Below are 16,973 nucleotides of genomic sequence, written 5' to 3' on the forward strand. Positions count from 1 at the left end.
ACACACACACACACACACACACACACACACACTCAACCCCTTTCCCCCACAACAACCATAGACTCAGATCCTCAACAGTTGCACCATCCCAGAGCCCAACTCAAGAAAGGTCTTGATTTATGAATGCATATACAGTTGCAGCTGTATGAGAAGGCCTGCAAAACTAAGCAAAGAAATGGGCAGAAATGGGGAGATTTGATTAACCAGTGTGACGTCCTAGATGATGGTGGTCAGATATATCCCCTTCCCCTGAAACACCAACAGCGTGGTCCCTCATAGTGACCATATTCCCAACCATCTCCATGCAGTCAGACCTTTGATTTTGTGCCACCAGGGCCACAATAATATGCCCCCTCTCTGACTGTCCGAGTGTGACCCCCTCCCCATGGGTTACTGCAGCTAGTGTTGCCAGCACTGCCACTGCCTGGGTGGAGGCACTCCACCGGAATCCCCACCAGCTAGGTACAAGGTCGTCAAGGTTCTCATTAGGAGCTTTGAGAATTTCCCATCAGGGGGCTTTGGCTTTGCAGGACCAACCCTGCCAAGCAGGCTCAGAATCTTGAGTGGGCGGTGTTGCTCTAGAAGGTCTCTGAAGGCCCATAAAACAGATAGGGACTTCTCCTTAGTATCTAGGTCGTTCAGGTGAATGTCTAGGGCATAGGGTTGTGGACCGTTCCATCAATATAGGACCATAAATAAATAAATTAGATGTATAATTTATTTTAAAACGCTGTTCCACTATGATAGGACAATAAATAAATAAGTATATAATTCATTATACAATGTATATCCCTCATCTGCACAACATTGAAAGCTCTCTCACATCCCCTGCTCACAGAAATACATTGGTTGAGTTCTAATTAGTTATATTTGAAGATAGATAGAAAAGCTATATTTTTTGTTGTTGTGTTATTACAATCCATAACAGTGCTAGAATTGTGTGTTTCATTATTTGCCTCCTCTATGACAACTTTGTAATTTTTAGAATAGCCATGGAGTAGTATTTGTGTCTCTGAACAACTGGTTATCAATATACAGTTTATCGACCACGAGAGCTACGCGTTTCCCTTTCAATCTATTTTCCTTGAAAATTGGATACAGAACTTTGCGCCGTTCTGCAATTTCCTTTGGGAACTGGTCATTCATTCATATTTTTGTGCCAGCAAGTCTTTTACCCAGACTTTTAACCATTAATTTATCTTTAAAGAAAGCAAATTTGGCAACGATTGGGCGTTCATACCTCTGCCGTCTCTGTCCGAAGTGGTGTACACGTTCAAGTTGGATTTTTTAGATAGCTTCGCGTGGGATCTGAAGCGCTGTAAAGGAGGAACTCTCTAACTACAGATTCAGGAACTTCCCCTTCTTTCTCTTGGATACCTGTAAGTACCAGATTCTCTCTCATGGATCTAGTCTGTATGTCATGTAAGGCTTCTCTCAGAACGATGTTTTCCTTTTAAGTTCATTAATTCCGGTTTCAATCTCATTGACTGTCCCTTTTAGCTTGTTTGTGTCTTTCTTCAATGTCGCTCATCTCGAGGCTTGCCTTCAACTCTTTTATATCCTTACTGACTAGTTCAAGTATACCCAGTTTGTCATTTATTGATTTTAACAGATCGGTTTCGACCTTTACCATTCCCGGTGGTGAAAATATTAAATTGTCTGTGTCTGTAGAAGAGTCACGTTTCATTTTGAAATATGTTCCCCTTCCCCTGTTATTACCCACCAGATTGTGTAGTGCTAATCTTTAGTCTAACTTACCGATATTGAATATTATGTTTTTATCTTGAGGTGGTCTACATAGCTGTGTTCAGTCCTCCATCTTTCAGGCTTGGATCCACTCTTCCTCCTGCAGTCTGTTCACCCAGATAGTTACAGTCTCGTCTCATCGCTGCAACTTCCGTACGGACTCAGGAGAGGCGAAGGTCGAGAGCCGTGCGTCCTCCGAAACACAACCCGACCAAGCCGACCCTATTGATTACACAACAGCTGAAGCTGAAATGTCTGCACAATTTTGAAGAAATTTAAATGACCTGAAGTTGACATTTTTTACATTAACAGCCCAGCAGTGAAAAAAACATTTAGAACACATTTAAATTACCTAAAGTTATGCATTTTTGACAGGCACATCCCAGCAGTGATTTTTTCCCCCCTCTGTAAATCTAATCAGTAACTCCCCTCTCACCATTTATGACTTAACTTCTCTTTCACAACTCAGTCACGACTCAACAAAAAACATTTTTTCCTCCCAGGGATATTCCTGTATTTCTGGCCTCTACTTCAGTTTGCGCCTCGATTCATGCACCTTGATTGGAAAGTGAGATAGTGGCAGCAATCCCTTCCCCTTGCACTGTATTTCTATCTGGACTTTCCACTATGCTGTGGTGTGTGGTTTCGCCCCATGCTCACAAAAGATAGATCTGCCCTTTACATCTGACCCATGCACATTTTTGACAATTCCTCGGGTAGAGCATTTTGTCCAGTATTTGATGCTATCACTTTGTTCTTGTGGGGGTGGACTAGGACGGGGAATTGGTGAAGCCTGCTACTGTATAGAGCTCCATCTCTGTCTGTGTCTTGTGTCGCCATAGGCATAGGCATAGCCATCACTATAGTGGAGTGGTGGTGGGTCACATCACTGAAAATGAATGTGCAGGGGTATATTGCAATGTGTTCCAAATCCCATGATCCAATAAGGCTATTGATCAATAGCAAAGGGCTTCCGCTCCAGGCCACGACATACATACAGTGCCATGGAAAGAGAAGGTCCACATAGGTCAATTGACAAAAGACGACATGTTGATTTATTACATTAATAGGTCAGTGGAGACGTAACATGAAATAGGGCTTGTCAAATGTCTGTCTATGACAAGGTTCTATTTGCTTTTATCGTAGAAATAATGCACATTGTCGACATTTTGATTGATTGTATCAGATGAGCAGTCAGTTGTGCATTGCATCTGTGTACTCTGCGATGGAACCAAATTGCGATGTAACCAAACCAAAACGCGCTGGTATATGGACAGATGTACTAACGCAATCTGGCCTGGTTGATAATAATAATAAATATTACATGCCATTTAGCAGATGATTTTATCCAAAGCGACTTACAGTCAAGCGTGCATACAAAATTGCCATGAATGTGGCCTTTGTCTGAGAGCAAATTCTAAAGCTTGTGGACATAAAGGATGATTTCACGGCTAGGGGAAATTACTAAGGCCTATTCCAACAGGTGGAGAGACCTGTTTTGTTCAATCTCCCATTATGCTAATGACACTAAAAACCTGGGGTTCCACTGCATTACTGTATAAATGACTGACTTCCCGTGATGCGTGGCGAATCCAAGGAGTGTCGGGGCCACTATTCCAAATTGATATGCTTTTCGATCACTGGGCTCGCTAATGAAAAGCAATTAGCAGCATATGTTTGCAACTCAGGCACTGAATAAGGGCTGGGTTTAATTGAAACTAATCTAGTGCAGTGAATTGTATGCAGAGGCACTGCCAATCAAGGAGTATACAAAATAATAGCCAGCTCTGTTAGCACAAAAGACTTTCAACAGTGCTTGAGTAAAATGGTTTGAGACTTGCATTAAGGTTGGTCCAGAGGCAAGGATGTATTATTTAAGACTGTCAAGCTAATGGTGTCGGCTATAGCTTTAATGTGAGGAAAGAGGGAGTAAAGAAGTATGAGTATTAAACTCCTAGGGGTCCAATGATGCCTATGGAGGGAGAGTGGAGAGAAGAGTTGGCACGGACCCGGACACCCTTCCCCCTTTCTCAAGTTGATATACATTTGAGTTGAGTTGAGTTTTTTTTTTTTTTTTACAGGGACAGTGCACATTAATCAACGTTTCAGTAAAAGGTTTAAGCCAGCCGGCTATTTTTCAACCGCAGTCCCTGGGCAGGTTATTAAAAACAATTACAATATAGACAATCATTGAGCAGTGAGCACACGCAGAGCAACATAGGACAAGCAAGACGTAGCATACAGACAGAGCAACATAGGACAAGCAAGACGTAGCATACAGACAGAGCAACTTAGGACAAGCAAGACGTAGCATACAGACAGAGCAACATAGAACAAAAAAGCAGCAAGACAATGTGCCGTCCAATGCAGTCAGACAGTGATTTTGTTCTACAACGCATGACTTTGTTGCACATTTGCTTCCTACGCCCATGAGCAAAATCTTATATTGTAAGCAGAAAGATTTTTCTAATGACATAAGAAACTGATTAATATTTGTGTGTCAAAGAAGCGATGGCTTGACTAACAGGAAAGAGAGACCTCCAAAGACGTTTCCAATAGTTACAGGACTGTCAAATGCTGTTGCTGTACTGACCGTGCACGCACTCCTCCTGACAGGGCTGACAGAAGTCGACACTGCTTCCTTCTCAAACCACAGACTGTCAGCACATGACATTGTTTCGACACAATATCAACACAGGATGAGCAACTGCCATACACCCTCACCTCCATTATTGAAATGTGAAATATTGGTCCTGTGGTTTTCTGCTAGTAACGAAATATAGCACTCCTTCTGAATTATTACTATGCAATTCCGTCTTTGAGGCTAAACAAAAACTGAGATTCAAGATAGGGAGTTGAATGCACTTTTCCACATTAATAATCATTAGTCGCATGGCACGAAATGCCTAATTCTCGCTGTGCGTTCATCTGTCTCGGTAATTGCTCATGGAAAGAAGCACAAATTAGAAACTAAAACGATTTAATTCTGCATGCAAAATCCAGTGACAACTATGTTTTACGGGGTTATTTTCCCCACCAAAATACATTCTGAACAGCTGTTGAGTTATGACGCAATTCTCCTGTTGTATTTGGCAACAGCACTGTTCAAGGTTGACCCAATCCCACAGTTTTATGACATTCCCAATTGCATTTGAACTGTGGCAGAAATACTGACTTCAACATTTCTTCTTTGTCTGAAACTCAATAATAAACTAACCGCATTATAGGAGTCTGATACACAGAAAATATGTGCCCTTGTTCTGTGAGGGAGGAGGAAGGGGGAGAGGGAAAGAGAGAGATTAGGGAGAGAGAGAAAGAGGTATGTTAGGTATTCTTGGCGACGCTCCGATGTGGATGCAGAGTTCAGACAAGAGGTACGGGGGGCCTGAAAAGATCAGGCTCATTAAATGTCCCAAACGTGCATCTGAATGATTAGGAAGAGGCTATTGTTTTTTTCTAACAGTGTCCTGCTACTGACAGGCTCCTGCTGCTCTGTCAAGATCCATCACCACTGACATAAAGATACAAGCAATGCAGCTTTGACGGGTGCCACAACCTATAATGTCAGATAGAAGTGGCACAGTTTACATTCAACGTCAGGTAATACAGTGTTCATATTAGGATATTGTCAATTGTCTGAAGAAAAACTCAGTTGTCAGACCTCAGTGTTAGTGTTGTTACTTTGTCTGCTTAATTGTTGTAGTTGGCAGGTTTAACAGGCTTAACAGGAGTACTTTTTTCTACCTTTGCCGGCGCAGGCCAATGTAGGCAAGAATTCTATTAGAAATGCATGAGGTTTGATGGAGAAGTGATGTAAGCCTGAGAGGATGCATAGGAGTACCACAGCCTTTTCAAGTGCACATGGGTAAAGATTAAACGATGGTCATCATTACAGCAGAGGGGGCTGCAGACCATTACAAACAGGACCTAGGAACTGCTGAACTGTTGTGGACGGAAGCCGATATGAAGCCGATATAATGTTGGGAAGGATCCAAATTGTTTTTTAAATGTACTTGAAGGATAGCTTACTATAGTAGCAGTCGGTATGCTACGGGTGGGTTGAACGGCCCAAGTAAAGATATTCTCAGTCCTGTAAAAATATACATTTAAGAAAAAATGGCCTCAAGTAACAGCTTTTTTTTTTTAAATCAGATGATTATCTGACTCCAGTGAACCCTTTTGCGGCTTAACTGACAGAGGAGTCACAAAACGTACACCCTCTGAAGAATTTATGTTAGATTTTCTAAGGTCATCGTCAGTCACCTTCCCGCCCGTCACAGTCACCCAGAAATTCATGCAAGCTCCTGCGCAATTGTTAACTATTTATGCTTCAAAATATTAATCATCGACTTTTCTAATCCCGGACCGATCTGCTTGTATTAAGAAGGGTTTGTCCGCCGAGCAAATGTATTACAAATGTGATGTGTAATACTACTCAAGGCTTTTTAGAACACTTTATTTATTTTTTCAATTTAGTCATCAGAAAAACCAGAGCATCCCAATCAAGTCAAAAAATACCATAATCATATCTATGTAGGTTTGCTATTCGGTTTCATCAGGTTTGGGGGCTTATCAAGTATTTAATCAAGTCAGTGTTGTGGCTTTTCGAGGTATTTGCTGGCGTAGCTGGCAAATGCATGTTGGGTGTCATTATGTTTTCTCATAAACAATACAGTACCGGTCAAATGTTTGGACACACCTACTGATTCAAAGGATTTTCTTTATTTTTTAAAAATGTTCTACATTGTAGAATAATAGTGAAGACATCAAAATTATGAAATAACACATATGGAATCATGTAGTATCCAAAAAAAGTGTTAAACAAATCTATTTTATATTTAAGATTCTTTGAAGTAGCCACCCTTTGCATTGATGACAGCTTTGCACACTCTTGGCATTCTCTCAACCAGCTTCATGAAGATTGCTTTTCCAATAGTCTTGAAGGAGTTCCCACATATGTTGAGCACTTTCCTTCACTCTGCGGTCCAACTCATCCCAAACCATCTCAATTGGGTTGAGGTTGGGTGATTGTGGAGGCCAGGTCATTTGATGCAGCACTCCATCACTCTCCTTCTTGGTCAAATAGCTCTTACACAGACTGGAGGTGTGCGGGGTCATTTTCCTGTTGAAAAACAAATGATAGTCCCACTAAGAGCAAAACAGATGGGATGGGGTATCCCTGCAGAATGCTATGGTAGCCATGTTAAGTGTGCCTTGAATTCAAAATTAATCACCAACAGCGTCACCAGCAAAGCACCCCAATAACATCACACCTCCTCCTCTATGCTTCATGGTGGGAACCACACATTCAAAGACCATCTGTTCACCTACTCTGCGTCTCACAAAGACAGCGGTTGGAACCAAAAATCTCAAATTTGGTTCATCAGACCAAAGGACAGATTTCCACCGGTCTATTGTCCATTGCTCATGTTTATTGGCCCAAGCAAGTCTCTTCTTCTTATTGGTGTCCTTTAGTAGTGGTTTCTTTGTAGCAATTTGACCATGAAGGCCTGATTCACCCAGTCTCCTCTGAACAGTTGATGTTGAGATGTGTCTGTTACTTGAACTCTGTGAAGCATTTATTTGGGCTGCAATCTGAGGTGCAGTTAACTCAAATGAACGTATCCTCTGAAGCAGAGGTAACTCTGGGTCTTCCTATCCTGTGGCGGTCCTCATGAGAGCCAGTTTCATCATAGCGCTTGATGGTTTTTGCGACTGCACTTGAAGAAACGTTCAAAGTTCTGAAATGTTCTGTATTGACTGACCTGGTCTTAAAGTAATGATGGGCTGTGTTTCTCTTTGCTTATTTGAGCTGTTCTTGCCATAATATAGACTTGGTCTTTTACCAAATAGGGCTATATTCTGTATACACTCACTAGCTTGTCACAATTGAAATGCATTCCAGGTGACTACCTCATGAAGCCGGTTGAGAGAATGCCAAGGGTTTGCAAAGCTGTCATCAAGGCAAAGAGTGGCTACTTTGAAGAATCTAAAATCTAAAATATATTTTGATTTGTTTAACCCTTTTTTGGTTACTACATGATTCCATATGTGTTATTTCATAGTTTTGATAGTTTTTTTTCATAGTTTTGATGTCTTCACAATTCACAATTCTACAATGTAGAAAATAGTAAAAAATAATGAGAAACCCTTCAATGAGTAGGTGTGTCAATACTTTTGACTCCTGTGGCGGGTAGCTCCTGATTTCTTTGCGACTTGCGGTAACTCCGTGGTTTTAAACTCTCCGTTGTTACATGCAATATGCTTTGGGGGCTTTACTGGACAGAGGTTGATCTCTGGTTTTGTGATGAAACAAAGATGTGGTTGAATTTATTCTGCCACTGTGTCTTACTGTCTCGGCCTTAGGCCTACATTATTTATCATGGTCAAGGCATATGAACTAACAGGTCATGGAGCAAACTATGCAATTATCACAACAAATACTGTAGGTTGTAATATTGCTTTTCTCTGGCTTGGCTTCCCCAGTGATTTTACCCACGCACCGCTATTGTGTAAGAAAGGTTAGAGTAGTAGTATTCAACCGTTTTCAGCTGTGACCTCTGTGTTACTAGCTCCTAACAATGCAGCAAAATGTCCATCCAAAAAAATGCAAGAAAAAAAAGAATACAAGAAATCAAGAATGGCGGGATGAATCTGCCAACCTATACACAATTTATACAAGATCAGCTCAGAATTAAATGTACAGCAGTAGATTTATTAGAGTGAGCTATGTCAAGAATCCAGTGTAGAAATGCATATGCAGTGTGTATAAACAGTGAACCACAGTGACCAGTGATTCATTGTCTCTATAGCATGGGACAGCGTTTACTGTGTGTGTGAGTGTGTATGTGAGTGTGTGTGTATGTACTGTGTGTGTGATAGCTTGTGTGTGTGTGCATCACCTGGTAGACTGTGTGCATCACCTGGTAGACCTGGTAGACAGTGCATCACCTGGTAGACTGCTAATGATGGCTCTTCAATAGTCTGATGGCCTGGTAATAGAAGTTGTTTTTTAGTCTCTCGGTCTTAGCACCTGTACTGTCTCCGTCTGTCGGACGGTAGCCGAGTGAACAGTCCATGGCTTGGGTGGCTGAGGTCTTTAATGATCTTCTTAATGATCTGGTTGCTGCAGGCAGCGTGCCCCCAGTAATGTGTGGGCACCACCCTCTGGAGAGCCATGCGGTTGAGGGCAGAGCAGGAGCAGTTGCCGTACCAGGCGGTGACGCAGCCTGACAGAATGCTCTCAGTGGTGCGTATGTAGAAGTTTGTGAGGGTGCTACATGTCTTCAGATGCCTGAGGTTGTAGAGGTTGGTGTGGTGAGACCATTTCAGGTCCTCGTGATGTGCACGCAGAGGAACTTGAAGCTTTTGACCCTATCAGGTTTCAAGTTTTAATGTAACGTGCACAAGTACAGTGAAATGCCTTTCTTGCAAGCTCCAAACTCAACAATGCAGTAATCAATATCAATATAGCACACAAAAACAAAAGATAGAACAAAAACACACAATAAATAAAAATAAGAAGAACACGCGAAAGTAAGAAGCTATATATACAGGGTCAGTTCCAATACCATATTTACAATGTACAGGGATACTGGAGTGATAGAGGTAGATATGTACAGTGTAGGGGTAAGGTGACTAGGCATCAGGATATATGATAAACAGAGTAGCAGTAGCGCCATGCGATCGAGGGCGATGCAGTTACCACACCAAGCAGTGATGCAGCCAGTCAAGATGCTCTCAATGTTGCAGCTATAGAACTTTTTAAGAATTCGAGGGCCAATGCCAAACCTTTTCAACGTGCGTGTGTTAGTGGACCATTTTATGTCCTTAGTGATTTGGGCATCAAGGAAATTTAAGCTCTCGACCCGCTCCACTGCAGCCACATCGAACATCATTTCAACCCTCCTAATTGTATATAGGATGCAAAAAAATATATTTCCGTGTGTAATTTAACACAATTTCAGCGCATACATAGTTCTGATAATTATGTTGAAATCTTACTGAACAAAAATATTTAAAGTGTTGGTCCCATGTTTCATGAGCTGAAATAAAAGATCCCCAAAATGTTCCATAAGCAACAAAAACATTATTTTTTACAATCTTGGCACAAATTTTTAGCATTTCTCCTTTGCCAAGATAATCCATCCACCTGACAGGTGGCATATCAAGATGCTGATTAAACAGCGTGATCATTACACAGTTGCACATTGTGCTGGGGACAATAAAAAGCCATTCTAAAATGTGCAATTCTGTCACACAAAACAATGCCACAAATGTGGCAAGTTTTAAAGGGAGCGTGCAATTGGCATGCTGACTGCAGGAATGTCTACCAGAGCTGTTGCCAGAGAATTGAATGTTGAATTTCTCTATCAAAACGCATCCAACGTCATTTTAAGAACTTGGTAAAACGTCCAACCGGCCTCACAAACGCAGACAACGTGTATGGGGTTGTGTGGGCATGCGGTTTGCTGATGTCAATGTTGTGAACCGAGTGCCCCATGGTGGCGGTGGGGTTATGGTATGGGCAGGCATAAGCTACGGACATCGAACACAATTGCATTCTATCGATGGCAATTATAATGGACAGAAATACCGTGACGAGATCCTGAGATCCATTTCTTTTAAGGTGTCTGTGACCAACAGATGCATATCTGTATTCTCAGACATGTGAAATCTATAGATTCGTGGCAAATAAATGTATTTTAATTGACTGATATGAACTGTAAATCAGTGAAATTCTTAGACATTTTTGCATGTTGCGTTTATATTTTACTTCAGTATAGATCGATGTAACATCCTGTTAGTCAAGATAAGTCCATGTATTTAAGTTGAAGTATTACCCTCATTTCAATGTTTGAAACGCTGGTTGAAATGAGATGACAACAGTACTGGTTGATTTATTTTTTCAAATCCAATGTATTTTCCATGTTGATTCTACGTCACAATATGTTGACAAATGACATTGAAACAACCAGTGTGTTCCCAGTGGGTAGGTTCAATTAAACACAATATGTCCCGAGCATCATGTGAAATTAGATGGGTTTTCGGGGGGGGGGTGGCTGTGCAAAAGTCGTTTAAATCCTTGTTGTTCTCTCCCTATGTATTCCACTGATACCGGTTCAAGTTTCTATTGCTTCTTTCTCCCTCTCCTCTCCTCTCTTTCTTTGTCTTTGTTTTGGTTTTTCTTCAGACTGGGCTCCTGTAAGGAGGAGATAAAGTCCCCCAGTAGGACAGTCCCCTCCTCGCAGTCGCCATCTGACTTCCTGGACAAGCTCATGGGAAAAAGGTCTGGCTATGACGCCCGCATCAGACCCAACTTCAAAGGTACGTCAAAAAGTAGTTTCAGAAGTAGGCCACAGCTCCCATAAAAAAATACTGAAACTTCACGAAACTAATGTAAGCAGACAGCCACCGGTAAAAAAAAAAGTAAGATAGGACTTACCTGTAGAAATGGATAGGAAGCTTGGAACTGCACATTCCATGTGGTTGCCTAACTTAAAATTCCATATACCAATGTGATGCATTTTTTGTTAGCCTAGTTCTCTGTTGAAAAGTTAAACAAAGTGATTCATGCCTAGTATTTCAACTTGTAAAGCGACAGGAGAGACACAGTATTCCGTACTAGAGAGCCACTGGAATCAGTACACACTACTACAGCAGTCGTTCCCCACCATAACCCATCTACACTAGTGTCATTACATACTTCATACTTGCTCAACATCATAGAGGTGACAAGAAGGCACTCTCCACTTCTTGCACATACAATAACCAGTGTCATTCAAATATTTTAAAATTATCTTTATGAAACCTTTTTTACAGCAGTGAAAGGATTATTCTGTATACGGAGTGATGGATTTTATTTTGGTTCTTTTTCAGGTCCGCCTGTGAATGTCACCTGCAATATCTTCATCAACAGCTTTGGGTCCATCACAGAAACGACTATGGTGAGAAAACACGTCTGATGTTAATTGAATTTCCATAGTCAATTAACGTCCTGGAATTAGAATCCATACATTTTCAAGCGAATAATTGAATATGTTGCCGACTACTGCCGTCTTGAACAGGTCTCTCTTGCAAAAGAGATTCATCTCAGAGACAAACCTATAAAAAGAAAGGTGAAATGAAATGTTTAAATGAATATGCACATTATACAAAATACCATAATTATCCAGGAATCATGATAACCCTTAGGCAGTCTCATTGTTCAGTATAATCATGAATTACCTTGATAAGGATCTTATTTGAGCAGGTTTACACTAGCTAAATCCCAGAATTTACAAAAGAGAAATCTGAAAGTTCTCCTCCAGTTAATATAATACCTGTTCATTCCTAACCTTTGGCCTAATCAGTATTGGAGCAATTCCCTCACCTCCTCTCCCTTTATTTCCTCGAGCCTATCAGAGCAATCTTCAGAGAACAGTGGGTCAGTGATGTTCTGATAATGAACAGTCCACTCTGCAATTAAAATGAAAAATTGGGGGAAAGTGCTTGGTCAGCAGGTCGTAGCAGTGAGCTGTTAAAGGATATTGGGCCCTGAGGGCTTGACCCCAGGTTAGTTCAGCGTGGACAGAGAGGACACTAATGATGTCACTGGATGCTGTGGCCCAGTGTTTGTTGTGCTGTCCTTAGTTTATTTGTGATACCTCATTGGAACGGAGACAGACAGTTGAAAACTGCCAGGGAAGAACACAGCCACAGAGTCTCTCAATACCATGAGCATTTACTAGAATGATTTACTTGAATAACTACCGTAACTAAATTAGGACATGCAGTGTTTGTCGACCCAATTTCAAAGTAGCTGTTCATTTTGCTTCCCACAAAGCTGATTTTTGTCATTTCAACAGGCACTGAACAATACTTGGATTAAGCCAGAATCTGGTACCTCAGCCTGCACTACAGATAACTGCCAAAATAAAGGAAACACTTGAGTAAATGAGGGGTACAACGTCTATTGAAAGCAGGTGCTTCCACACAGGTGTGGTTCCTGAGTTAATTAATTAACATCCCATGCTAACAAGTCTGCTACAGTACACACGTTGCCACCAGCATTGTGTCAATGTGACGTTTTACCTGCTACACCAAAAACCTATTGAAATCTACATTTTTTCGCTCATTATTTTCATTTGCAAGGTAGAATGAACACGCGCATCAGCCCTCAAGAATTGAACCTCGGCGATTCTTGAGTTTGGATGCTGCCATTGGACGTGATGCGTCCAACGAATAAATCGTTGTTTGGTTTAAGAATGTCCTTCTCTCCTGTCGAATTAGCAACCTTAGCTAGCCATGTGGCGCGAACATGCCCATCTTCTCCTGACGCAAAGAAAGGAAAATTCCAAAAGTCGCAATAAACGTTGAATAAACTGATACAACTTGGTTGAAAAAAACTACTTTATGATGTTTTTATCACATCTATCAAATAAAATCAGAGCCGGAGACATCCATCGTGTATACCGAACGCTTTTCAGAAGCCAATGCTGATGTCCTTCCCGCGCCTAGGTAGAGAAAGGAAATTCTGGTCACGTCATTCCAAGAGCTCTTGTTCGACCTCAGATCAAGCTAGACACCCCATTCCACCTTCCACTGCCTGTTGACATCTAGTGGAAGGCGTATGCAGTGCATGCAAATCCATAAATATTAAGCAATTGAATAGGCAGGCCCTGGAACACAGCATCGTTTTCAGATTTTTCACTCCTGTCTGGAAGTTTGCTGCGAAATGAGTTCTGTTTTACTCACAAATATAAATCAAACAGTTTTAGAAACTTATGAGTGTTTTCTATTCAATAGTAATAATAATATGCATATTGTACGATCTAGAATAGAGTACGAGGCCGTTTAAATTGGGCACGATTTTTTCCCAAAGTGAAAACAGCGCCCCCTATACACAAGAAGTTAATGCGAGCGTAGTGAAATGCTTGTGCTTCTAGTTTTGACCATGCAGTAATATCTAACAAGTAATCCAACAATTTCACAACAACTACCTTATACACACAAGTGTAAAGGAATGAATAAGAATATGTACATGTAAATATATGGATGAGCGATGGCCGAATGGCAAGGGCAAGATGCAGTAGATGGTATAGAGTACAGTATATACATATGAGATGAGTAATGTAGGGTATGTAAACATTATATAAAGTGTCATTGTTTAAAGTGACTAGTGATACATTTATTACATCCAATTTTGAATTATTAAAGTGGCTAGAGATTTGAGTCAGTTTGTTGGCAGCAGCCACTCAATGTTAGTGTTTAACAGTCTGATGGCGTTGAGATAGAAGCTGTTTTTCAGTCTCTCGGTCCCWGCTTTGATGCACCTGTACTGACCTCGCCTTCTGAATGATAGCGGGGTGAACAGGCAGTGGCTCGGGTGGTTGTTGTCCTTGATGATCTTTATGGCCTTCCTGTGACATCGGGTGGTGTAGGTGTCCTGGAGGGCAGGTAGTTTGCCCCCGGTGATGCGTTGTGCAGACCTCACTACCCTCTGGAGAGCCTTGCGGTTGTGTGCGGAGCAGTTGCCGGACCAGGCGGTGATACAGCCCGACAGGATGCTTTCGATTGTGCATCTGTAAAAGTGTATGGGTGTTTTATGGTGACAAGCCAAATTTCTTCAGTCTTCTTCACCACGCTGTCTGTGTGGGTGAACCATTTCAGTTTGTCCGTGATGTGTAAGCCGAGGAACTTAAAACTATTTCTGATCAATTTGATATTATTTTAAATGGACAAAAAAGTTGCTTTTCTTTCAAAAACAAGGACATTACTAAGTGACTCCAAACTTTTGAACTGTAGTGTATATAGGTTAAGACCTTTCTTGAAAGAGCACAGTTTGAAAGATATGGCAAATAGAAATCAAACAGGATGGACATCAGAAATAGATGGGAGTGGTTGAGGGTAGAGGAAGGACAGGAGTAAAAACAAACAAAATAGAACTATTGTAAAATAGACTGTCCATAAAATGTATATAGTATGTATAAGCTGGAAATACAGGCCTAAGCGTTGTTGTTCATTGGTTTGCTCCAATTGGGGGAGGGGTATTAGGGTTGGAGGGTAATAAAGGAAATATATATGTTTTAAAGATATACATTTATATGTATGTATATGTGTATGTACGTGTAGGTATGTATATGTATATGTATGTTTATATATATGTATATTTGCAAAAAATATATGAGGGATTGGAAGTGATGCAGGCAATATTAAAGATAATCTACCCTTAAATGAAATACTAAAAATAAATAATTCAAATCAGTCTGATCAAGATACACATTACTTTCAAAGTATAAATACACCCTACTTTTCAAATAACTAATTGAAAATAAACTAATAGGCTTGTGTATAATTAACAACAGTAAAGGTTATTAATTTAACCAGACTTCCCACATTACATCAGAGACAGACGATCATGATCAGAACATGCTAATTAAATAATTGAAACCTGGCAACAGTATCATGGCTCAACCTCGATGTATCTTCCGCAATTCCTCACATCCCATCACCTCGCCTCCTTCTCAACGGCATTCAAGGAGAAAGCCCAAAGTCCATCTCCTCTGACATCTTCTCCTATGCGTTTTGAGGAGGAGGCAAGGAAAGAGGATGCGATGCGAAGAATCGAGAAAAGATTAATTGAGAAAGAGCCAATGAGTCAATTTCTTGGTCAATCCACAGGACTACAGGCTCAATGTGTTCCTACGGCAAAAATGGAACGATCCCCGATTGGCTTACCAGGAGTACCCGGACAACTCCTTGGACCTGGATCCCTCCATGTTGGACTCCATCTGGAAGCCTGACCTGTTCTTCGCTAACGAGAAGGGAGCTAACTTTCATGAGGTCACCACTGACAACAAACTGCTGCGGATATTCCAAGATGGGAGCGTACTATATAGCATCAGGTGAGCAGAGACAGTTCGGTCTGTGACCACAGAGGGAGCTATTGAGTTATTCAAGACAATTCTGCCTATGGCCGAAGGGGAAGGTAGTGAGTTATTCAATTAAATTCTGCCTATGGCCAAAGAGGGCACTAGTGATTTATTCATTACGATAACTTTGATACCAATATATTAGCCCCTCAACCCATACACTGCTGTGAGTTGATATATCTCTCTTCCATCAACATTCATGACCCCATGAAGGGAATTGAAAAATATGCAGTTAAGCATGCCATATTGATTACAATGGCAGATTTATCTGCTAACAGTCACCACACACTAGTCCAAATACATTTTCGTAGCTACCTCTCTGAGCTAAGGATACATTACACACACAGAGAAGCTTCGAAGGCTCATTCATCATTGTATTTTTGGGCCTAGTACTGCACGTTATCGCAGCACAATAGCAATGGAGGCTCCTGCGAGTAGCATAGAGCTGGTGGCTCTCGTCGCTCCTCTGGGCAATGCATTACAGCAGGTAATTACACAGCTTCTCTTCAAACCCAAACTCCCTAATAGCTCCTTCTCTTCCTCACGGCTCCTTGAAGACTCAATGCGTCAGTGCTGCAATAAATGAAGGGAAGGATGTGTCTACCAATTACAGCAAAGCCCTGTAAACCAAACGGCACCGTAACGCACGGCATCCTTTGCAATTTGCCTTTTTTGATAATTGGAGAAAACGCACACAATTCATGCCATAATGTAACGTAAACTCGTACATCGCCTTGGTCCGTACAATTAGCATAGAGCTGGTGGCTCTCGTCGCTCCTCTGGGCAATGCATTACAGCAGGTAATTACACAGCTTCTCTTCAAACCCAAACTCCCTAATAGCTCCTTCTCTTCCTCACGGCTCCTTGAAGACTCAATGCGTCAGTGCTGCAATAAATGAAGGGAAGGATGTGTCTACCAATTACAGCAAAGCCCTGTAAACCAAACGGCACCGTAACGCACGGCATCCTTTGCAATTTGCCTTTTTTGATAATTGGAGAAAACGCACACAATTCATGCCATAATGTAACGTAAACTCGTACATCGCCTTGGTCCGTACAATTGCCCTTATTTTAGCGCCCCAAAACGTAATACTTCCAGATCAACTGTAATGTCAATACCATTGTAAAGCACAATTTCTCCCCTTTCCAACAGAATAAATGTAAATGACATGACCTAAACGCTGCCCGTTTCTGCATAATTCAAGAAGGCAATGAGCCCCGTCGTTTTTTTTTTAAAATGGCGGGTGGGGAAGCAAAACTAATGCGTGAGAGTGAGAAGGAGAGATATTGTGTGGGAAAATTGCTTTTTTTCAC

General features: G+C 41.3%; 1 protein-coding gene across 2 annotated transcripts in view; it reads left to right on the forward strand.

Moving 5' to 3' along the window:
• The window catches only part of LOC111967633 (glycine receptor subunit alpha-4), a 100,411-nt gene that overhangs the window by 45,108 nt on the left and 38,330 nt on the right, over nucleotides 1–16,973 (forward strand). For both annotated transcript variants that reach the window (XM_023992820.2, XM_023992821.2), the window contains exons 2-4: nucleotides 10,940–11,073; nucleotides 11,626–11,693; nucleotides 15,409–15,632. In XM_023992820.2, coding sequence (XP_023848588.1) covers nucleotides 10,940–11,073; nucleotides 11,626–11,693; nucleotides 15,409–15,632 — 426 coding nt within the window. The remainder of the gene's footprint in view (nucleotides 1–10,939; nucleotides 11,074–11,625; nucleotides 11,694–15,408; nucleotides 15,633–16,973) is intronic.

The sequence above is a fragment of the Salvelinus sp. IW2-2015 genome, linkage group LG8 (assembly GCF_002910315.2).
Source record: "Salvelinus sp. IW2-2015 linkage group LG8, ASM291031v2, whole genome shotgun sequence".
NCBI lineage: Eukaryota > Metazoa > Chordata > Actinopteri > Salmoniformes > Salmonidae > Salvelinus > Salvelinus sp. IW2-2015.